The 25,370-nt window shown below is 32.9% G+C and overlaps 1 protein-coding gene across 1 annotated transcript; it reads left to right on the top strand.

Annotated features, from left to right (window-relative positions):
* The first annotated feature begins 1,108 nt into the window (after positions 1 to 1,108).
* Positions 1,109 to 25,370, top strand: LOC144856235 (uncharacterized). The gene is made up of 6 exons (XM_078714185.1): positions 1,109 to 1,209; positions 16,292 to 16,363; positions 22,103 to 22,177; positions 23,310 to 23,381; positions 24,277 to 24,430; positions 25,204 to 25,370. The coding sequence occupies exons 1-6, from the start codon at positions 1,109 to 1,111 to the stop codon at positions 25,222 to 25,224; spliced, it is 495 nt and encodes a 164-aa protein (XP_078570311.1). The 3' UTR covers positions 25,225 to 25,370.

Genomic DNA, 25,370 nt, shown 5'->3' on the forward strand with positions numbered 1-25,370 from the left:
ATTCCATCGGCACAAATGAGAGAATCATTCGAGAACTCGTCCTTATGATTATCGAAAATTGATGTCATTATAATAAGTCTGATGTATATTAATGACATTGCATGCTTTTTATTTCTTCATGTTCATATTTGTCAGATTTTTTAAAAAGAAATTTGGACAAATCAGAATTTTGTATCGGGTGAACTATTAAACGGTGTTAAGGCACAGTTAAGTGTAACTTTATGCTTTAGTGTAATAGTGTTGTAATAAGCTTATTGTGCACGAGGAACAAATATTGTATATCTTCCTCTCATGAAAACGTCAGTTTAACTCTTTTCTTCATAAAAACAATTATTTTATTTTAGAAATTAATACTTCAATGAAATATGTCTGTTTCATGCGTAATACGTTCAAATGTAATATCTTTCTTTTTGCTCTTTTTGAGTTTTTCTATTTTGGCATTGTTTATGCGAACTCAAGACTATTTAATTCAGTTACTGTAGCACCGTCGGCGGCCATAACGAAACGTAAAAATATAGCAGAACACATGGATCATCGTCATTTAACTGTTGTATTGTATTGTAGATATTGATCTATGTCATCATATGATATGGAAAGTACAACATGATTACAGTAAAATATAGATAAAACATAATTATATCATGTAGAAGCAGTTAATGAAAAACAGCTAAAACATGCAAATAATGATAATACGAGCTAAAGTAGCATTAAACAAGTATTAGTATGTCCTTGTATATACCTTGTAATGGTTTCACTGCTGGAGTGACACGCCTAATTAGACATAAGCTTTTTTATACCTCTGCTGGCACAATTAGATAGGCCTATTTGTTGTTATGTTTTGTTTGTTTTTCGAAATTAATAAAATAGATAATGTTTTATCATACTATCCCTTAATACTGTATATATTATTTATTACATTTTTCACGATTTTCAGGTGGTTGGCCAATAACCAAATAACAACATTACCAGCAAATGTGTTCGAATGTTTCTCTTGTTTATAATACTTTTGAAAATAGTATATTTTCGTTGTAATAAAACCACACTTATTGTCACATAATTTCATTTTTTACCCTTTGCAAATACAGAATATTCATCCAAAACTAAACTTATGTATTGCATTTTTCACGGTTTTCACAGATCGTTGTCCGGTAACCAAATAACTACAATACCAGCAAACGTGTTTGATGGTTTGACATCATTGACAAGACTGTGAGTGCTTTCTCTTGTTTATCATACTTTTGAAAATAGTATTTGTGTTACGCTAGCGACCGGACAGGACAACAAACAAACACAGATAAACCATCATTGGATGGAAATGTCATTTATTAAAATGACGAATATTAAAACGTGTATATTGGTAAAACATAGATGACATATCACTTCTAGTATAAAACTTAATTATATTACATAATATAAAAAGGGGTTACGCCCTATACGTTATGTCATCTGAAACCATAAATCAAATACTGCATAACGGTGTTGGTAATGTTGCCTTGCTTGGCTGTTTGATTTCTGGCCGTGGTATGTCCGAATCCAGAGGGGCGCTGTTTCCTGCAGCGGATCTTGGGATGAGGGAGGTCGCACAAGGGACAGTTGTGTTTGAAAGTACAGGGCTGTGCTGTGCAGGTTTTTCCTGTATGGAAGGCAAAGCAGTAGCCCTTGGGAACCCCACGAAAGGGCTGATTGAATCCCGTTCTCACCCCTGAAGTGGTCATCGGGACCGATTGATATGTTACTAGCTTTAGCATCAGTTCGGTGTGCAGTACCTCCCACTTCAAGGAGCGTCCTTGACGGGCTCTCCTGAATTGTTCATCGTATGCTCGCCATGCATTGTTCTGTGCGGTAATTGACAACTCCAAAATGTTGTTCGCATATTTTAAAATGTTAAAACATTCTTTTGGGAATTTTTCCAAGAAAATAGCTGCATAGATGTGGAACGCCTGTTGCCATTCTAAAACCGTGAGCGGTTTCCGTTTTTGGTCGCTCTCGACTCGCACTTGGTTTCCTGCTATAGTCACCGACATATGCGGGTCGCGTTGGTTGGGGAGCAGAGACCTTATTTCGATATATTGATCGTTCCAAATTTTAGTTTTGGTGGGAAGCGGAATGTCCGACCCCAAGGCAATAGTGTCCATCATTGTCAATTGACACCCAGTTGACGGCTCACCTTGGAGAAGGTCGCTGATTAAAGGGGTAACCGCTTCTTCCATCGCCGATGGTCCATCTCCCTCTGGTGAATTAGTAGCAGGAGGCGCGTCGGTCGGTTTCTTCATCTGTTTTGCTACGGCCTCTGCCAATTTTTCATAGTCGATATTAGCTGTTAGTTGTTCCATTGTGGTTGGTTTTGGTGCCGCTGACCGGCGGGTGGACTTTGATTTCGGCATTTTACCTAGATAATAGTATATTAAAGAACAAAAAAAAATATATATATATATAAAGTAGTTGCGGGTTTATATCCCGTGGTAACATGTATGATTCACCCATCGATTTGCAAGTAACCTGGCGGCACAGCATAGCTGGTTATTACCCAGGTAAACATCCAAACGTGGGTGAGCCAACCAACCAAATAGAAATATAATTAACATGGTATAAAAAGCTATAAAAGCATAGTATGGTCGGCCCCACCACTTGGCCTGGAGGCACAGCATAAAACTGCTGGAAGTTACCCAGGACCAATAGTTGGTGGCTACGTTATTAAAAATAAAAATACATTCGGCGGAGAGTAAAAAACTGCCAATCGATGGCATAGTATAACACCAACCGAAGATAAAATGGCCGACCATAAGATAAAAAGCCTGGAGGCACAGCTGAAATAGCTGGAAATTACCCAGGAAAACCATGTAATAAGTTGGTGGTTAGGTACCGTAGTTATAGGTAGTAGACTACTAAGTAATAGTAGAAAATGATAATGATATAGTATAAAATAATATATATATATATATATAATATAAAATAGTAGCATCAGTATTATTGCATATTCTTATAGAAAATATTTTTTATATTTACTGATAGAAACATTTATTTAAATACTGGCCTTTTAAGAATTTTTTCTGCGTGCATCATCGCTCCTCTTACACTCCTCATATACTTGTAAATGCCTGATGGACCGAGATGGACACCGTCTACATGTAGATGAGACAAATCGCCCCATAATCCTCTGTGCTTCCATAGGGTCTGTTTCTGCTGCATAACGCAATTTAACCGGTTATTTTAAAATAGATTAAAAAAAGATAACAATAACAAGACCGCGTTTCTGCTCAATTTGTGCTCCGAAATAACCGGTTAAATCTATGGGTGGTCGTCGAGCAAAACGTCATCATTACCCAAAATGCAATACACTCAGACGGAAGTAGTAAGTTGGCTGTTTGTTTACATCGACGTCAGTACAGTACACACGTGTGTGATATCGCCGAACATCTCAAACATGAACATAATAAAATGTTGTCTCCGGGTCTACAAGTTTTGTTTTTTGTAAAGCCTACTTACCATCACTAATAAAATTAATTCTCATGCCACCTTCAATAAACATGGGGAGGGTCGTGCAGCGTCCGATCGCCTAGGATCATTATTATCTAGCCTAATTCCTCAAAAAGGCGATGTCATACGGCCCTTCCCACGTGAACGACTGTCTTTCGCGAGCGCGGTCCCACTGACACCAAACGGAAAAAAAACCAGACTCAGAATGTTGCAATACCTACCAAACGAGAGTATACAATTGTTAATTAATTATGAAAACCCAACTTTTATAGCAAAAATCGTCCGAATTTATGTTAAAAACGATGAGTTTGACCGCAAAAACTTAAATCAAACGAGTGTATCCAAGTCATAGAATATCGCACGCACATAGTGCCTTTGATAGAATAATGAGTGTTGAACATTATTTCGTATATTTATGTACTAACATAAATAATAGCACATTTTTATGCTTAATAAAATCATATGTAATATATTATCAAAGGCTCTGATAACCTTTGTTTTCGGTCGATGTGATGTTTTTATAAAAAATGATGATGTAAAACGATCAAAGTAAGATTGTTCATTGTTCTCCTATTAAAGGCACTAAGGGCGTGCCATAAATACGCTCGTTTGGTTTCAGTTTTTGTTGCTAAAATTCATCTTTTTTAACATAAATTCGGACGATTTTTGCTATAAAATTTGGGTTTTCATAATTAATTAACCATTATCTATTCTCGTTTGGTAGGTATTTGCAACATTCTGAGTCCCTTTTGTTTCCGTTTTGGTATTTATAGGACCATACATATACCCTTCGCGAGCGTGTATTAACACCTCAAATTGTTTAGCTTGGGTAGTCCGGAACTCCACCCCGAATTCCTCTTTTACTTTCGCAAAAATGCTCTTATATATCTGTGAATCTTTTCTATTGCCTGCCATCCTTCCCCGTAGTTTCTCTTCCCCCCACAACTGAATAACATATCTTGTGATTTCATTCATCCACATACATGTTCACTTCTTCGTTCGATTGTCAAAACCACGAGGAAAACACACATGGTTCGCGACGGTATCTGACCCGGGGTCACAACTGTCAATCAAATAACCGTTATTTCGTGTTGCAGCTAAGAATTGCTCAGCGATAACCGGTTAAACGGCGTTCTAACACCGATTTAAATTGGTGTTTTTAACCGGTTATTTTGCGCTGCCTTTTAACCGGTTACCAAAAATGTGTCCTGTTTCTGCTGGCAAGAAAATGGAGTTAATTTATTCACACCGATTTTAATTTATTCACACCGATTTTAACCGGTTATTTTTATGCAGCAGAAACAGGCCCATAGTATAACATCATGCCTATTTGCAAACCGCCTTTCTAAAGTTCGGTTGAGTTCAATGATCCTGTCGTTAAAGCGACCACCCACTACGTTCGGCGATCGTTTAAGGAGTTGACAAATCATCACGAGTTTACAACCTGTTCCGCATAGCAGGAAGTCAACTAAAGTGCATAAGCGTGCGACTATGTAGCGATTATCTCGGTCAGCTAGGTGTTTTCTCCAAGTTGTATAATTACAACATCAGGCGACACAGGCCAAGCATATAATAAAGATGGGTATTGATGAAGTTTAAGACCCCCTCTACATCTGTAGCCAATAACAAAGTTGTGTTTCGACAGTCTCATATTAGCCGCGTTGCGTTGGCATAGTCACGTAGCCTCCGAATAAAGGAGTGCCCAAAAAGGCATACCGTAATTGGCATGATACCTTTATAAATTGAAACAGTTACTTACAGAAACGAGGGAGAATGCGTAAAATACAGTTGAATTCTGAAGAAATCACGAATAGTTAGGATGTGATACGAAAAATTACTCTCCAAATATATAATGACCACGATGAAATGGAATTTGAAAATTAAGTTTTGACGCAGGACGTAGGTTTAGTCTTAATTAAAACAAAGGAGAGGATTAAACCACATGCGCCGCCGCTTATAAAGCCCCTCCAGCGATAGTGAGTGCTTTCTCTTGTTTATCATACTTTTGAAAATAGTATATTTTCGTTGTAATATAACCACACTTATTGTCACATCATATCATTTTTTACCCTTTGTAAAGACAGAATATTCATCCAAAACTAAAATAATATAATATGCCCGTTTTTGTTTGATTATGATTGATCACAAACCTTTATTTTAACACAAGCTCCTGTATGTAGTTGTGTGTAATGAGGCCTACTTGTATTCGTTTGTTTTAGATTAAATTATTATTATCATTATTAGTAAATGTTATTGAATGAAAAATAATATTATTATGAGAGGCATCGTGTAGCTATCCTTCCGTACAGTGGAATAGCACTTGTTCTTTATTCGCACGTGTCATAATGGGGGCGCATCGGTTACCTAATGTGGTGGCACGTACATTATTAGCGTTATCCGTCCGTAAGATAAACTTAAGTTAAAATTTGAACCAGCGTTATAGGCATCTGGCAACAAACAAACATACACATTCTCCTCTTTTTTTCTGCTTTTCAAGTTCTATAAATAAAAGGAGCACAATAATTGGGGAGCAGGAACATCCCGTCAAACAACTAGTCTCTTGATTTCGGCCTTCACACTGGGTCAGTAATAGCTTGCGTGTGAGGTGATAATAGGCGATAATTGTGTTTTCCCTCGCCTGCGTGAAATCAAACCTGAGGCTTTGCAGCATTGTAGCGTCGTCGGTTCCCACTTGTGATTACGCAATACAGCAGTTTGCGTCGATACGTCGCTGCGTTACGTTGCGTTGCGTTCTAGTGGGAACCACGCTTAAGTAAACAATATTACTTTATTGATATTATTATAATTTATTTGAAATTAAGATGAAGTTTACAGGGAACATACAAATAACACAATAATAAATATACCACCGAACGTCTGAACCTCTATCATGTTATATCAAAATATTCCGACGGGGCGGATCCAGGGGTAGCGATTGCTTTGCGCTACCATTTTTGAAAGCCAAATTAAATACGAAAACAAAAATAGACACGCCTCCGTACAACTGCGCAAATGGAGCGCACTTGGCAAAACTCAGAAATTCACGTATACTCTGCAATAGTGTTGTAATAAGCTTAATGTGCACGTAGAACAAATATTATATACCTTTCTCTCATGAAAACGTCAGTTTAACTCTATGCCTCTTAAAACAATTATTTTATTTTTGGAATTAATACTCCTACGGAATATGTCTGTTTAATGTGTAATACGTTCAAATGTAATATCTTTCTGTTGCTCTTTTTGAGTTTTTCTATTTTGGCATTATTTGCGAACAAGACTATTTAATTCAGTTACTGTAGCACCATCGACGGCCATAACCAAACGTAACTAGAATTTAATTCGTCACTTTGACGAATTATAGGTGATCATTTTACTGAAATTATTTTTTTTTAAACATGCACGTACGTTAACATACGATCGGAAAATGTTGATGTATGCCATCCTATTATATACGCTTATAGTGCTGAGTTGTGCCTATATGCCATATGTACAGTATATACTGTATATCTATATACAGTGTAGCATAGGTGAAATTACGGGACACACATGTTCTAATTTTTTGGCATGATGACGTTATCAAACTAAACTTTAAGATGACAATTTCGAAAGATAATTAATTGAGCAAAAAAATATAAGATTTGGAAAAAAATTTGGCACGTAGAAGCGCTGTGCGCGCTCTTTGAAATGTGTATAACTTTGACGAAAAATATGAAAAAACTACTTTTTCACTTCAACTGGCCATATGTTAACGTCACAACATCCGATAGGCTTAATTTTTATATGAATTAATATCTACATTTCATCAGCTTTCATAATAAATTATAATCATCAAGGTAACCTTCAATTCTGAAGAGCTGTAAGATATTCAAATTTACTGCGAAGGTGAAATTACACGGCCTACGTTATTCAAGTTTTTACGCGTGATGACGTCAATAAAATGAAAATAGTGTCAACTCATGATAAAGATAATTAATTAAGCAAGCACATACTGAAATTTGTGCGAAATTCGAGCACACATAACCAAGATGCGCTCTGTTGAATGTGATAATCTACACAAGAAGATAACAAATCCTAATATTTAAATTCAAGTGGCCATTTGATGACGTCAAAACATTTTGTACGTCAAATGTGTACATGAATTCATATCTACAACTCAATGGCTTCCAGAATAAGTTAAAAAAATCGGGGGTCATCTTGCATTCTGAAGAATTATTTTCATTTTAAAAAAGACCTATTTTTCACCATTTTCAGAACTTTTGTAAAATTAATGTGCGCATTTTGTCATTTTTAACGTGCTCGTATAGCGTTATTTTAAGTCGGAACTGACTCAAATTTGGTGAATGTACTAAGGATGGTGAGTAGAATGAGATTTGTAAAAAAAATTCATATTTTTTACGCTTTTTAAGTATCGCGCGCGCAAAATTTTTTTTTGCGCAGTAATTTTTGGAAACACGCAAATGGCCTAATTCATGCTCTAAATTGATCAAAACCTAATTTTGCGCGTTTTAAATTTTTAGCGCGCGGTTTCACATGCATGACCTTGAAACGCGCAACTTTTTATTTGCTAATATTTTTACCCTTGATCTGAAGTTTACGTGTAGTGAATTTCATTAATATGTGATAATGAATTTTGGAGATATGATTGATAATGTGATTTCGCAAAATGGCGTATAAATGTCGTCACGGATGAGTGATCACGCTGGAAAGCTTATTAGGATTAAGTTATATTAAGATATTAAGATATTCTGAAATTTTTGTAATCATTGACATTAAACTTTTTGAGATAATTGTTACACAAAATAGTGTACAGAAACAATAAAAAGAAAAAAAAAAAAAAAAAAAAAATAATAATAAAGATTTTATACAATAACAATAGGTGATCATTTTATTCTAAATGATCACCTAAAAATATAGCAGAACACATGGATCATAGGCATTAAACGGTTGTATTGTATATCGTAGATGTTGATCTATGTCCAGAAATCATATGATATGGAAAGTATTTCTAAATTAATAAAATAGATAATTAGGTGATCATTTAGAATAAAATGATCACCTATTGTTATTGTATAAAATCTTTATTAGGTGATCATTTAGAATAAAATGATCACCTATTGTTATTGTATAAAATCTTTATTAGTTATCCGCACTATGGCGGATAACTCCTTGTAACTGTCCTGTTTCATCATCTTTTTTTTTTTTTTTCTGTATTATTCTTCTTTCTTTCTGTCATTTTTGTGCAGAGCGTATCTCTAAAACGTGTAAAGTTAACATTTTATAACTTTGTCAACATATGGGCAATCACGTGAAGTTGTGCTTTCCTATAATTGAATGACGTCAGAGTTGCGCAACATGACTTACGCGCGTTTTTATGAATTTCGTGTATTTAACATAGATCGAAAACCATATAACAATTTAAATTGAAACTTAGCAAAAGTCTAATTTATATCGTGCGCTAACTTTTTGTGCACTAAAAATGGCATGTTTTACACGAAGTTACACGCGCACACGCGTTTAAAATTTTACAATGCGAAAAATCAATTTCTAATCAAATTTCTACGCGTTTCATGTCATTTTGAGCATGTCAAAAATTCCCACACGTGCGCAAATTTTTACGCGCGTGGTGCACACGTAGCGTTAAAAACGTCATTTTTTCGAGTGATTTATGTTTTTCCAGCCTTTTCTAGTAATTTTACCAACTTTTAAACAATTTCGACTTCAAATTACGTCATACGAGCACGTAGAATATGATAATTTGCGCGCTTTTTTGATAAAAAACTTCAAAAATTCGTCAAAATTAAGCCTTTTTTTAAACAATCGTAGTTTTTAAACTAAACGGTAAAAATTATTTTTATTAAACCTTCTGGAAGTTGATGAGTTGTAGATATCAGATCATGCATTAATTTGGCTAACTGGACATTGTGACGTCATCGTATGGCCACGCGAATATGAAATTTAGGATTTTTGTATCTTTTGTCATAACTCCTCACATTTAATAGAGCGCATCTCCACTTATCCGTTTTCCATTTTCACCCCGATTTTGATATTGTCTAGGTCAATGAACTATCTTTAGCATGAGTTAAAAATATTTTAATTTTTATGACGTCATCATGCCTAAAAATTTAAATTACGTGTGGCATTAATTTCATCTTTACAGTAAATTTCAATCTGTTATAGCTCGTAAGAATAAAATGTGATAATCACGATTAAAACGTTTTCTTGAAGCTATTGGATTGTAGATACAAAATCATGTGAAAATTTTGCCAATCGGATGTGGTGACGTCATCATATGGCCAGTTAAATAAAAAAAGTCGTATTTTCATATTTTACGTCATAGTTCATTACATTTAAAAGAGCGCGCATTAATATTTCACCTATTCAAATTTCTTCTACACGTTAATATGTTGTTGCTGAGATAATTTCCTTCCAAAATTGCTACCTTCGCGTTTCATTTTAAAACCATCAACATGTTAAAAATTGCAATAAATAGCGGGTCCCGTAATTTCCCCTATTCTACACTGTATGTGATATGTATACAGATTACACTGTGTATACTATTATTATATGAATCAAAATAATAGAATTCAGCAATAACAACATATCATAGTCTTCAGTTCAGGTCATAATGCCATAATCTTTTTCCGTGTGCAATATTCCAACGTATGGCGTGCACGTGGCGTTTGTCGTGCGGATAACTAACTCGTCAAAGTGACGAGTTTCATGTCTAGTTATTTTTTAGGTGATCATTTAGAATAAAATGATCACCTATTGTTATTGTACTTGCATTAAAATATTTTTCTTCTTTCTGTACACTTTTTGTGTAACAAATATCTCAAAAAGTTAAATGTCAATGATTACCAAAATTTCACAATGTCTTTCAAATACTGTAACTTAGTCCTAATAAGCTTTTGAGCGTGATCACTCACCCGTGACGTCATTTATACGCCATTTTGTGAAATCACATTATCAATCATATCTCCATAATTCATTATCACATATTAATAAAATTCACTACACGTAAGGTTCAGGCCAAGGGTAAAAATATTAGCAAATAAAAACGCACGTGCACGTTGGGTCATGCGCGTGAAATCGCGCGTTAAAAATTAAAAAAGCTCAAAATTACGTTTTGATCAATTTAGAGCATGAGTTAGGCCATTTGCGTGTTTTAAAAAATTACTGCGCAAAAACACGTTTTTGCGCGTGCGTACATAGAAAGCGTAAAAAATACCAATTTTTTGTACAAATTGCATTCTACTCATCTTCCTTAGTACATTCACCAAATTTGAGTCCATTTCGACTTAAAATAGTGCTATACGAGCACGTTAAAAATGACAAAATGCGCACATTAATTGTACAAAAATGCTAAAAATCGTAAAAAATAAGGCCTTTTTAAAATGAATATAACTCTTCAGAATGGAAGGTGACCCCTAATTTTTTTAACTTATTATGGAAGCCAATGAGTTGTAGATATAAGTGTAAATACACATTAGACGTACAAAATGGTACAACGTCATCATTTGGCCACATGAATTTTAAAAATAGGGTTTTTACCTCTTTTGTCATAGACCACCATATTCAACAGAGCGCAACTTGCTTATCTGTGATCGATTTTCTTTTAATTTTTAATATGTTCTACCTCAACCAATTATGTTACTCATGAGTTGCCAATATTTTCATTTTTAAACGTCATCACGTATTAAAACTTGAATAACGTAGGTCGTGTAATTTCACCTTCGCCGTAAATTTGAATATCTTACAGCTCTTCAGAATTGAAGGTAAACTTGATGACTATAATTTATTATGGTAGCTGATGAAATGTAGATATGAATTCATATAAAAATCAAGCCTATCGGATGTTGTGATGTTAACATATGGCCAGTTGAAGTTAAAAAGTAGTTTTTTCATCTTTTTCGTCAAAGTTATACAAATTTCAACGAGCGCGCACAGCGCTTCTACGTGCCAAATTCTCTTCCAATTCTTATATTTATTTGCTCAATTCATTATCTTTCGAAATTGTCATCTTCGAGTTTATTTTGATAATTCCATCATACCAAAAAATTTGAACATGATGTGTGTCCCGTAATTTCACCTATGCTACACTGTATATAGATATACAGTATGTACTGTACATATTGTATATGGCATATAATAGGCACAACTCAGCACTATAAGCGTATAAAAGGATGGCATACATCAATATTTTCCGATCGTATGTTAACGTACGTGCATGTTAATTAATGTCAAAATTAATTTCAGTAAAATGATAAAAATGATCACCTATAATTCGTCAAAGTGACGAATTAAATTCTAGTTTCTTTCTTTTTATTGTTTCTGTACACTATTTTGTGTAACAATTATCTCAAAAAGTTTAATGTCAATGATTACAAAAATTTCAGAATATCTTTCAAATAATATAACTTAATCCTAATAAGCTTTCCAGCGTGATCACTCATCCGTGACGACATTTATACGCCATTTTGCGAAATCACATTATCAATCATATCTCCAAAATTCATTATCACATATTAATGAAATTCACTACACGTAAACTTCAGATCAAGGGTAAAAATATTAGCAAATAAAAAGTTGCGCGTTTCAAGGTCATGCATGTGAAACCGCGCGCTAAAAATTTAAAACGCGCAAAATTAGGTTTTGATCAATTTAGAGCATGAATTAGGCCATTTGCGTGTTTCCAAAAATTACTGCGCAAAAAAAAATTTTGCGCGCGCGATACTTAAAAAGCGTAAAAAATATGAATTTTTTATACAAATCTCATTCTACTCACCATCCTTAGTACATTCACCAAATTTGAGTCAGTTCCGACTTAAAATAACGCTATACGAGCACGTTAAAAATGACAAAATGCGCACATTAATTTTACAAAAGTTCTGAAAATGGTGAAAAATAGGTCTTTTTTAAAATGAAAATAATTCTTCAGAATGCAAGATGACCCCCGATTTTTTTAACTTATTCTGGAAGCCATTGAGTTGTAGATATGAATTCATGTACACATTTGACGTACAAAATGTTTTGACGTCATCAAATGGCCACTTGAATTTAAATATTAGGATTTGTTATCTTCTTGTGTAGATTATCACATTCAACAGAGCGCATCTTGGTTATGTGTGCTCGAATTTCGCACAAATTTCAGTATGTGCTTGCTTAATTAATTACCTTTATCATGAGTTGACACTATTTTCATTTTATTGACGTCATCACGCGTAAAAACTTGAATAACGTAGGCCGTGTAATTTCACCTTCGCAGTAAATTTGAATATCTTACAGCTCTTCAGAATTGAAGGGTACCTTGATGATTATAATTTATTATGAAAGCTGATGAAATGTAGATATTAATTCATATAAAAATTAAGCCTATCGGATGTTGTGACGTTAACATATGGCCAGTTGAAGTGAAAAAGTAGTTTTTTCATATTTTTCGTCAAAGTTATACACATTTCAAAGAGCGCGCACAGCGCTTCTACGTGCCAAATTTTTTTCCAAATCTTATATTTTTTTGCTCAATTAATTATCTTTCGAAATTGTCATCTTAAAGTTTAGTTTGATAACGTCATCATGCCAAAAAATTAGAACATGTGTGTCCCGTAATTTCACCTATGCTACACTGTATATAGATATACAGTATATACTGTACATATGGCATATAGGCACAACTCAGCACTATAAGCGTATATAATAGGATGGCATACATCAACATTTTCCGATCGTATGTTAACGTACGTGCATGTTTTAAAAAAAATAATTTCAGTAAAATGATCACCTATAATTCGTCAAAGTGACGAATTAAATTCTAGTTTTTATCTTACTATTCTTTGGTACTGTATATATACTGTACTTATTTATTGCATTTTTTCACGGTTTTCAGGTACTTGTACAATAACCAAATAACTACATTAACAGCAAATGTGTTTGATGGTTTGACATCATTGACAGAACTGAGAGTGCTTTCTCTTGTTTATCATACTTTTGAAAATAGTATATTTTCGTTGTAATATAACCACACTTATTGTCACATCATTTTATTTTTTACCCTTTGCCCTATTCGTATAATTATTATTATCATTATTAGTAAATGTTATTTTTTTCGCGTGATTTATGTTTTTCCAGCCTTTTCTAGTAATGTTACCAGCTTTCAAACAATTTCGCCTTAAAATCACGTCATACGAGCACGTCGAATTGGACAATTTGCGCCCGTTTTTGATTAAAAAGTAAAAAAAATCGTCAAAATTATGCCTTTTTTTAAACAGTCATAGTTTCTAAACTACATGGTGAAGTTTTTTTTTACATATTCTGGAAGTAGATGAGTTGTTGATATCGGATCATGTATCAATATGACTAACTAGACATTTTGACGTCATCGTATGGCCACTCGAATATAAAATATAGGATTTTTGTCTCTTTTGTTATAGCTCATCACATTTAATAGAACGCATCTCCACTTATCCGTATTCCATTTTCCCCCATATTTTTATATTGTCTAGGTCAATCAATTATCTTTCGCATGATTTACCATTTTTAAAATTGTGATGACTTCATCATGTTCAAAAGCGTGAATAACTTTGGTCACTTTTTTTCATCATTCCAATAAATTTAAATTTATTATAGCTCCTCAGAATAAAAAGTGATACTCATGATTAAAACGTTTTCTGGAAGCTGTTGAATTGTAGATAGGAATTCATGTACAAATTATGCGAATCGGATGTTGTGACGTCATCATATGGCCAGTTCAATTATAACAGTCGTAATTTCATATTTTGCGTCATAGTTCAAGACATTTAAAAGAGCGCGCTTCCGTATTCTACGTATCCAAATTTATTCAACACGTTGATATGTTGTTGCTCAGATAATTTCCTTCCAAAATTGCTATCTACGTGTTTCATTTTGATGACATCATCATGGTAAAAATTGGATGAAAAAGCGGGTCCCGGTATTTTCACCTATTCTGCACTGTATGTAGTACGTATACAGATATATAGTGTATACTCTATATACTTAGACGTGACACAAAATAGAGAGCACACTAACATTTTTTCAATGGCATAATCGTTTTTCTGTGCGCAATATTCTAAAGTATGACGTGCACGTGGCGTTTGCGTTGCGGATAACCTAACTCGTCCATAGTGACGAGTTCAAATCTAGTTGTTATTATCATTATTAGTAAATATTATTAAATGAAAAATAATGTTATTATGAGAGGCATTGGTTATCTTTCCCTCCGTACGGTGAAATAGCTGCACTTGTTCTTTATTCGCACGCGCAACACATGGTTTGTATCTTTCTCTTATAAAAAACGTCATAATGGGGGCGCATCGGTTACCTAATGTGGTGATACGTACATTCAGTTTCAGTTTTATTTCACACAGCATAGTGCACTATATACATTTGTACTTTGTGTTTAAGTCTGAACCTCCAAATAAAACAAACATTAACTATTGTGATGACTGAAATAATCTAGAAGGAAAACAATACTTAATGCACTTTAAATAAGTTCTTATAAGTGCAAGAAAAAAAAAACTAAAAGCTATAAAGCATTATGAATTAGTAATTGTTATTATTAGCGTTATCCGTCCGTAAGATAAACTTAATTTATCATTTTCTAGAGTTTAGGCATCTGGCAACAACCACAAATCATACACTACCTTCTCCCATTTTTTTATGTTCAAGTTTATAAATAAAGGTGAGGTGATATCTGTTTGTACACATTACATTTTCCCCTCTCCCTCAGATTTGCACCTCCTCATGGCAATATTAGCTTGCCTTTCATTTGACATTGTTTCGAGTGCCAAACAAAGTCTAAATCGCCCACTGAAATGCTGAATACAAATAACTGTACTGTGAAATATAGCTGAAAAGCTTAATGGTTATCTATTTATTGTATTGTTATACAGTATTGTTATTAATATTGTTTTAAATCAATCCGTTTGAAATGTGTGTCTTTTTTTTCAATATTTGCAGGTCTTTATATGATAACGATATAACTACCATAGATGAAGGTGCATTCGACATTAGATTCACGTATAATCTGCAATAGTGTTGTAAAAACCGTATTGTACGCACGCGGAACAATTATTATTAAATATTTTGTTCATATCTCCCTCTTATGAAAACCTTAATATGAGAGGCACCTGTTATCTAATTTTGTGTGGTACGTACACGCATATCGTTATCTCGCCGTAGTAAGGTGAACTTAGGACGTATCTATTTCATCGGCACGAATGAGAGAATCATCTGAGAACTCACCCTCGAGATCCACGTTTATACCATGTTTTATACATTTTATTTTAATATCAACTTTTTTGATTTCTATAAAATTGAGATTTAATTAATTATAATTATCGGAAATTGACGTCGTTATTCATAAATCTGATGTATATGAATTTCTTTTCCTTTGTTCGTGTTTATATTCGTCAGATTTTTTTTGGTCAAATTCGTTTGTTCCGCAGAAAATTGTATCGGGTGAAAATTATGTTGTCATTCAACCATTCAGTAGGCCTAATTATACTTATTTCCAAGCACAGTTTGACCCCCTTAGAAATTAACACTTGTACGGTATCTGTCTATAAACATGTAAGTAAAGATATAAGGGCCAAAGTAACATCAACAATTAGTATTATTATTAATTGTTTGTATTTATATTTCTGTAGTGGCACGCCGATTCTTTTGGCGCACAATATAGTTATGTGCTGTTGTTGTTTGATTGCTTTCCGAAATTAAAACAATACGTACTGATTGTACCGTCCCTTAGTATGCATACTATACATTTAATTATGTGTTGCCTTTTTTTCACTTCTTTCAGGTGGTTGCACAGTAACCAAATAACTACATTACCAGCAAATGTGTTTGATGGTTTGACATCATTGACAACACTGTGAGTGCTTTCTCTTGTTTATCATACTTTTGAAATGTGTATTTTCGTTGTAGGATAACCACAGTTATTATAGTCACATCAATTTAATTTGTTTATGCTTTGCTACTTAACAATTACAGAATATTCATCCAAATTTAAAATAATTATAATTAATATATATATAATAATAATAATAATAATATTTTTTTTTAAAATTATGATTAATGTATTCTTAATATTGGTAAAAAATATGTACACATTTAACACAAGCTCTTCTACGTAGTTTGTTGTTTTGATACTTTGATTCCTAAATTTTATTACAGTAATTTGTTATTATAACTGGTATGTTTTATTAAATGAGAAATTACATAATTATTAAAAATGTGTAATCATTAGATATTGTAGCAGACAATACGTCACACTGTGTTGCACTTTGTGACAAAAAAATATTTACAAATCATGTAATTCTTTAATTAATTGCACCACATACTACCATGATATAACGAACAGTTCTTATGACACGAATCCAATCAGCAGTACATTAGGGTTATATCTATGGATAACATTCCCCTAGAAGGTATAAGTGGGAACAAGTTTAAGAAAGGATTTAGCGAAGGCAATACATAGGTCTCTACACCAGGCTGCTAAGGCATACAAGGTATTGTTTTTGCCTAACATAATCTTACTGACACATTTCAGAACGTGGTTAAAGCAAAGACCTCCATTTTAAGCCGGAGTAACGTATTCTGGTCTAACACACCCGATTATCGGTACTGTATCCCGATTTCTCCAGTAACATTAAAATTCGATAAAACAGCATCATTTAACATTATGATTAATGTAGGCCTATTCTTAATATAAATGATAAAAAATATGTACTAATTTAACACAAGCTCGAGCTCCTGCACGTATTTTGTTGTATAACTGGTATGTTTTATTAAATGAGAAATTATATAATTATTATAAATGTTTATTCTTAACCTAATGATACAAGAACCACATGTGATACATTTAAGATTCTGTATTACGAAATTGAAATAATTGTCATATGTGGAGATAGCATTGACAATCGTTTAAAATCACAGACAATCCAGACGCATGGCGTTAAATGTTTCTCTATGCGGTTGTCCACAGTAAATTTAAACAAGAAGGAATAGGCACACTCGACATAATTGTTTCGATTCACGTATAATCTACAATAGTGTTATAAGCTTATTTTGCACGCGGAACAAATATTATATATCTTCCTCTAAGAAAACGTCATTATAAGAGCCATTTGTTATCTATATAGTGTGGTGGTACGTATACGTTTGCGTTATCCCTCCATTACTACAGTAGTGAACTATGACATATTGTTTCATTTCATGTATGATTTGCAATAGTGTTGTAATAAGCTTATTGTTCACACGGAACAAATGTGATATATCTTCCTCTCATGAAAACGTCATTATGTGAGGCATCTGTTATCTAATGTAGTGTGGTACGTACATGAACAGCGTTATTCCTCCGTAGTTAGGTGAACTTAGGAAGTATCAATTCCATCGGCACAAATGAGAGAATCATTCGAGAACTCGTCCTTATGATTATCGAAAATTGATGTCATTATTCATAAATCTGATGTATATTAACGACATTACTTTTTATTTCTTCATGTTTATATTTGTCAGATTTTTTAAAAAATAAATTTGGACAAATCAGAATTTTGTATTGGGTGAACTATTAAACGGTGTTAAGGCACAGTTAAGTGTAACTTTATGCTTTAGTGTAATAGTGTTGTAATAAGCTTATTGTGCACGAGGAACAAATATTGTATATCTTCCTCTCATGAAAACGTCAGTTTAACTCTTTTTCTCATAAAAAAAATTATTTTATTTTAGGAATTAATACTTCAATGAAATATGTCTGTTTCATGCGTAATACGATCAAATGTAATATCTTTCTTTTTGCTCTTTTTAAGTTTTTTTATTTTGGCATTATTTATGCGAACTCAAGACTATTTAATTCAGTTACTGTAGCACCATCGGCGGCCATAACGAAACGTAAAAATATAGCAGAACACATGGATCATCGTCATTTAACTGTTGATGTATTGTATTGTAGATATTGATCTATGTCATCATATGATATGGAAAGTACAACATGATTACAGTAAAATATAGATAAAACATAATTATATCATGTAGAAGCAGTTAATGAAAAACAGCTAAAACATGCAAATAATGATAATACGAGCTAAAGTAGCATTAAACAAGTATTAGTATGTCCTTGTATATACCTTGTAATGGTTTCACTGCTGGAGTGACACGCCTAATTAGACATAAGCTTTTTTTTACCTCTGCTGGCACAATTAGATAGGCCTATTTGTTGTTATGTTTTGTTTGTTTTTCGAAATTAATAAAATAGATAATGTTTTATCATACTATCCCTTAATACTGTATATATTATTTATTACATTTTTCACGATTTTCAGGTGGTTGGCCAATAACCAAATAACAACATTACCAGCAAATGTGTTCGAATGTTTCTCTTGTTTATAATACTTTTGAAAATAGTATATTTTCGTTGTAATAAAACCACACTTATTGTCACATAATTTCATTTTTTACCCTTTGCAAAGACAGAATATTCATCCAAAACTAAACTTATGTATTGCATTTTTCACGGTTTTCACAGATCGTTGTCCGATAACCAAATAACTACAATACCAGCAAACGTGTTTGATGGTTTGACATCATTGACAAGCCTGTGAGTGCTTTCTCTTGTTTATCATACTTTTGAAAATAGCATATTTTCGTTGTAATATAACCACACTTATTGTCACATCATATCATTTTTTACCCTTTGTAAAGACAGAATATTCATCCAAAACTAAAATAATATAATATGCCCGTTTTTGTTTGATTATGATTGATCACTAAACCTTTATTTTAACACAAGCTCCTGTATGTAGTTGTATTGTGTGTAATGAGGCCTACTTGTATTCGTTTGTTTTAGAGTAAATTATTATTATCATTATTAGTAAATGTTATTGAATGAAAAATAATATTATTATGAGAGGCATCGTGTAGCTATCCCTCCGTACAGTGGAATAGCACTTGTTCTTTATTCGCACGTGTCATAATGGGGGCGCATCGGTTACCTAATGTGGTGGCACGTACATTATTAGCGTTATCCGTCCGTAAGATAAACTTAAGTTAAAATTTGAACCAGCGTTATAGGCATCTGGCAACAAACAAACATACACATTCTCCTCTTTTTTCTGCTTTTCAAGTTCTATAAATAAAAGGATCACAATAATTGGGGAGCAGGAACATCCCGTCAAACAACTAGTCTCTTGATTTCGGCCTTCACACTGGGTCAGTAATAGCTTGCGTGTGAGGTGATATCTGTGTCTACACTTTATATTTCCCCTCCCTCCATATTTGCACTTCCTCATGCTAAAATCAGCCTATGTGCTTTACATCTCAATAATTAACACACTTAGCTTTAATAATGTTTAAAAAAACGTGGTCACATGTGTTTAAATTTTTTCCGATTTTGTTTTCTTCAGTGCTGAATAACTGGCACTTTTCTAACTTCTAGCGACGCAACGTAACGCAACCTACGCAACGTAAGAAAATGCCCTTCCGATAATTGTGTTTTCCCTCGCCTGCGTGAAATCAAACCTGCGGCTTTGCAGCATTGTAGCGTCGTCGGTTCCCACTTGTGATTACGCATTCTAGTGGGAACCACGCTTAAGTAAACAATATTACTTTATTGATATTATTATATTTGAAATTAAGATGAAGTTTACAGGGAACATACAAATAACACAATAATAAATATACCCTAATTGCCCTATTCGTATAATTATTATTATCATTATTAGTAAATGTTATTTTTTTCGCGTGATTTATGTTTTTCCAGCCTTTTCTAGTAATGTTACCAGCTTTCAAACAATTTCGCCTTAAAATCACGTCATACGAGCACGTCGAATTGGACAATTTGCGCCCGTTTTTGATTAAAAAGTTAAAAAAATCGTCAAAATTATGCCTTTTTTTAAAGAGTCATAGTTTCTAAACTACATGGTGAAGTTTTTTTTTACATATTCTGGAAGTAGATGAGTTGTTGATATCGGATCATGTATCAATATGACTAACTAGACATTTTGACGTCATCGTATGGCCACTCGAATATAAAATATAGGATTTTTGTCTCTTTTGTTATAGCTCATCACATTTAATAGAACGCATCTCCACTTATCCGTATTCCATTTTCCCCCATATTTTTATATTGTCTAGGTCAATCAATTATCTTTCGCATGATTTACCATTTTTAAAATTGTGATGACTTCATCATGTTCAAAAGCGTGAATAACTTTGGTCACTTTTTTTCATCATTCCAATAAATTTAAATTTATTATAGCTCCTCAGAATAAAAAGTGATACTCATGATTAAAACGTTTTCTGGAAGCTGTTGAATTGTAGATAGGAATTCATGTACAAATTATGCGAATCGGATGTTGTGACGTCATCATATGGCCAGTTCAATTATAACAGTCGTAATTTCATATTTTGCGTCATAGTTCAAGACATTTAAAAGAGCGCGCTTCCGTATTCTACGTATCCAAATTTATTCAACACGTTGATATGTTGTTGCTCAGATAATTTCCTTCCAAAATTGCTATCTACGTGTTTCATTTTGACATGATCATGGTAAAAATTGGATGAAAAAGCGGGTCCCGGTATTTTCACCTATTCTGCACTGTATGTAGTACGTATACAGATATATAGTGTATACTCTATATACTTAGACGTGACACAAAATAGAGAGCACACTAACATTTTTTCAATGGCATAATCGTTTTTCTGTGCGCAATATTCTAAAGTATGACGTGCACGTGGCGTTTGCGTTGCGGATAACCTAACTCGTCCATAGTGACTAGTTCAAATCTAGTTGTTATTATCATTATTAGTAAATATTATTAAATGAAAAATAATGTTATTATGAGAGGCATTGGTTATCTTTCCCTCCGTACGGTGAAATAGCTGCACTTGTTCTTTATTCGCACGCGCAACACATGGTTTGTATCTTTCTCTTATAAAAAACGTCATAATGGGGGCGCATCGGTTACCTAATGTGGTGATACGTACATTCAGTTTCAGTTTTATTTCACACAGCATAGTGCACTATATACATTTGTACTTTGTGTTTAAGTCTGAACCTCCAAATAAAACAAACATTAACTATTGTGATGACTGAAATAATCTAGAAGAAAAACAATACTTAATTCACTTTAAATAAGTTCTTATAAGTGCAAGAAATAAAAACTAAAAGCTATAAAGCATAACTATGAATTAATAATTGTTATTATTAGCGTTATCCGTCCGTAAGATAAACTTAATTTATCATTTTCTAGAGTTTAGGCATCTGGCAACAACAACAAATAATACACTACCTTCTCCCCTTTTTTTCTGATTTTCAAGTTTTATAAATAAAGGTGAGGTGATATCTATATATTTTATATACATTTTCCCCTCTCCCTCAGATTTGCACCTCCTCATGGCAATATTAGCTTGCCTTTCATTTGACATTGTTTCGAGTGCCAAACAAAGTCTAAATCGCCCACTGAAATGCTGAATACAAATAACTGTACTGTGAAATATAGCAGACAAATGTAGTGGTTATCTATTTATTGTATTGTTGTACAGTATTATTATTATTAATATTGTTTTAAATCAATCCGTTTGAAATGTGTGTCCTTTTTTTCAATATTTGCAGGCATTTATATAATAACGCTATAACTACAATAGATCAAGGTGCATTTTCTGCTTTTGCTTCATCACTGTCAACACTGTAAGTTAATATTGTATAGACTTGTCATAATTGTCTTTTTTCTGTTTTCGTGTTTCGATGTTTTCTATACAGTGTGTACAAATACTATACGTATGTTTGTCAAAATATTTAATAATATACATGTAGTTGTTTGATGCTCTGTAAAATTATCGGAATCATATTCATTAATTCTTGTAGTAACTTTGCCATACAACAGCTTATGTGTCGTAGACATAGTCTGCAAAATCTGTACATTTTATAATAGCTTTGCTCTCGATATACACACATGGTACACCTGCAGTTTCCTTTCTCTCACTAAAAATTTCATTGCTTTCTTTTCAAATATGATGTTTGACTATTAAGTCTAATTTAAAATACCATAACAGTGCCATATTTAACACAGTGTCACCCCGGTCATAGACATGAACGCGCATTTGAGCACAACACGACTTTAAAACATTGGCATGAGGTCATTGTATCTTTGTCCAGTAAAGAAAAGTCAACATTAGAACAAATTGCAACAACAATTTTGTTTGGTTTTGTTTGCTTGATATGGTCCAAATGAACATCATATCTAAAGTTTACCAAAAAGAAATTGAGTTAATTAACATATATTCAAAATGACCGCCATTTACAACTTGAAGCCTCATAATATATTCTAAGTGATAGCACGGATAGATATAACAAATGATATGATAAATGTTATAACTATAATTATTAGCATATTTAAATTACAGTTTGACGTCATAACGTGTAGTTAAATATGTCTGTTTTGTAATGAAATTAGTTTAAATTATTGTAAATGTAATAGTACTATATAGGCTTAGATATAATATCTAAAATGAGCTGACGTAAACAATGATAACAAGAAGTGTTCCTTACCTTTCCGAGTAGCAAACAATAATTTGTGGATAAAATGTACTTACTACCCCAGATCTAGGCAAAACGCAAATGAGATGACCAATCGCAAGCAACAGTTCGGATGACCTATTTTTATATCGTGATTTGGCAAATTACTTACAGCGTCCGTGCGTTACGTCCAAGTTACGAACGAACAGGATAAACCACTAAAGACATAAGAATGAGAAATGTCTTCATGACTTAATACCACTGAATCTTTTACTCATTTAAATTTTAAAATGTTTTTTTGCAGTTGGATATATGGCAACGAATTAAAAAATTACAAAGATAGTACTTTTGAAAACTTGATCAACATAAACGAATTGTAAGTATTAACATGGTTTTTTAAAGCTAAGATCATCGTCAAAAGTGTGCAATTTATTAATATATACAATTAATATAAAAAAACATGAACCAACAAGTCGGTGTAAAGTTTACATTGATATTGTTATTGGTCCGATGGTCACATACTTCCATCAAATTAACTTAAAAACATGAATTTCGCATAAAATTTAAGATAACTTAAATCTAATCAAATAAAATCGACTTAAAAGTACGAACGTATATTCAGGTAAGACATCATTATCAAATTACTAAGTCGATATAGCAAGAAATTTCAATAATAAGTGTTTTTTCCAAAAAACATTAAAGATTGAATAGGCTATTTGTAGTTTTAATAAAGTTTACTACTAAAAAAAAAAGAAAAAAACAAATGTTTTCACTTATAAAACATAAACGCTAATCTGAATTTTTGGCTATAAATTACAGTTTGTTTAGAAATATTATTTAATATACTATTTAATATAATACAATTATATTATAATATAATGCATTTTATTTAATATAATAGTAAATGTTCATAATATAACGCTAAAACCAAATAATATAATACAAAACGTCAATAACTTGTTATATTTTTCACATAATATATTAGAAATAGATATAATATAATGTATTTTGATACATTAATTTGTATAATATAATGCTAAAACCAAGTAGGCCTAATATAATGCAAAACGTATAATTCATTACAATACAATATTTATAATATAATAACAATTGATATAATAATATAATATTTCGAATACTTCAGACAGCTGAGGCTTGCCATAATTTTAGGCTATAAATTACAGTTTGTTTAGGAAAAAACTTTTTTTTTTCTTGATCCATGGTCAAAGTGAATAACTATCATGTTTTTATTTATACATCACCAAAAATAGGCAATCGGATCATCGCCGAATTTGCTGCCTTGTTTATAAAATTGAAGTCTGCTATCCGAGAGTTACCCTTGCAGCATGTAAAGAAATATTAAAGGGAAAATTCCGAGAGTTGATGTGTCCGATGGATTCGACAAGAAGCACCGATGATTTTACGGTATTGTACAGTAGTATATGAATACACAGCACTGTGTTATTTTACCTTAACACTGACAATCCACCAAACTAAGTAACATTTTATTCTTCTTTTTTTGGTCTTTTATTTCATTCTGCTGTACACTTTACACGATCTCTATATATTCTCTGTATATTATAGACAAACAAAAATTAAAATTGTATTTTTTAAACAGTTACATTAATGTGTCGGGTAAAAGGACATTCTTAAATACCAATTCCATTAAGTTTTACAAATTCAGAAGCATTTTACAGAAATCCCTTTCTCGCGACAAGGGCCTAGTTTCGGTCTGGCTGTTATTATATTATCATATTTGTATTGCTGAGCGAAAGGAGTTATAAGAATATGTTGTTGAAAAGAAATCTCTTTAAAATGCTATTTTTATTTGCCATCCCATGATTTAAGTTTTGCTCTCCCTCTCACCGTTCCCATGCCTGTGTTAAACGTCAGTGGATTTTCATTTAAAGCGGTGAATTTGCAACGCGCGGAATCGATAGAACTTTGTCTAGTTTCGGGCGAATCTTTTCGCGTGACGTGTAAATGCTCAGTGGGTTGGCTCTTACCTAGTTTGCATGTGGACATATAGGCAATTGTACAATCCCAACCGAGGCCGATCAGGAATATCCCACTACCCCGTTTCTGAAGAGAAACGCATTATGATTATCGGAAACAACAACAGAAATCGGTAAAAAATATGATACCTAATTTACTTTCCATTTTTAATAATTGTTTTTACGTTTTTTTTTCTTGTGCAGACGGTGGCTCCTGATTTCTGAACTGAGAAGGCGATAAAGCATATTCCGTTAACAACGTTACAACCAAGATGGCCACGGATACTTTCATTCTGGCCATCGGCTTCTGGTTAGCGGAAGTGGCAGACATACGCTCTGCTTTCCATAGTAATTGTGGAAATACACTGTTT

The sequence above is a fragment of the Antedon bifida genome, chromosome 11, assembly GCF_963402885.1.
Source record: "Antedon bifida chromosome 11, ecAntBifi1.1, whole genome shotgun sequence".
Lineage (NCBI taxonomy): Eukaryota > Metazoa > Echinodermata > Crinoidea > Comatulida > Antedonidae > Antedon > Antedon bifida.

Bases quoted from the DNA above. Each gene is read 5' to 3' on its own strand.
- LOC144856235 (XM_078714185.1), top strand. From the start codon at position 1,109: ATGTATTGCATTTTTCACGGTTTTCACAGATCGTTGTCCGGTAACCAA. The intron at 1,210-16,291 runs GTGAGTGCTTTC...CACTTCTTTCAG, and splicing joins TTGACATCATTGACAAGACT to GTGGTTGCACAGTAACCAAA. The intron at 24,431-25,203 runs GTATTGTACAGT...TTTCTTGTGCAG, and splicing joins GAAGCACCGATGATTTTACG to ACGGTGGCTCCTGATTTCTG.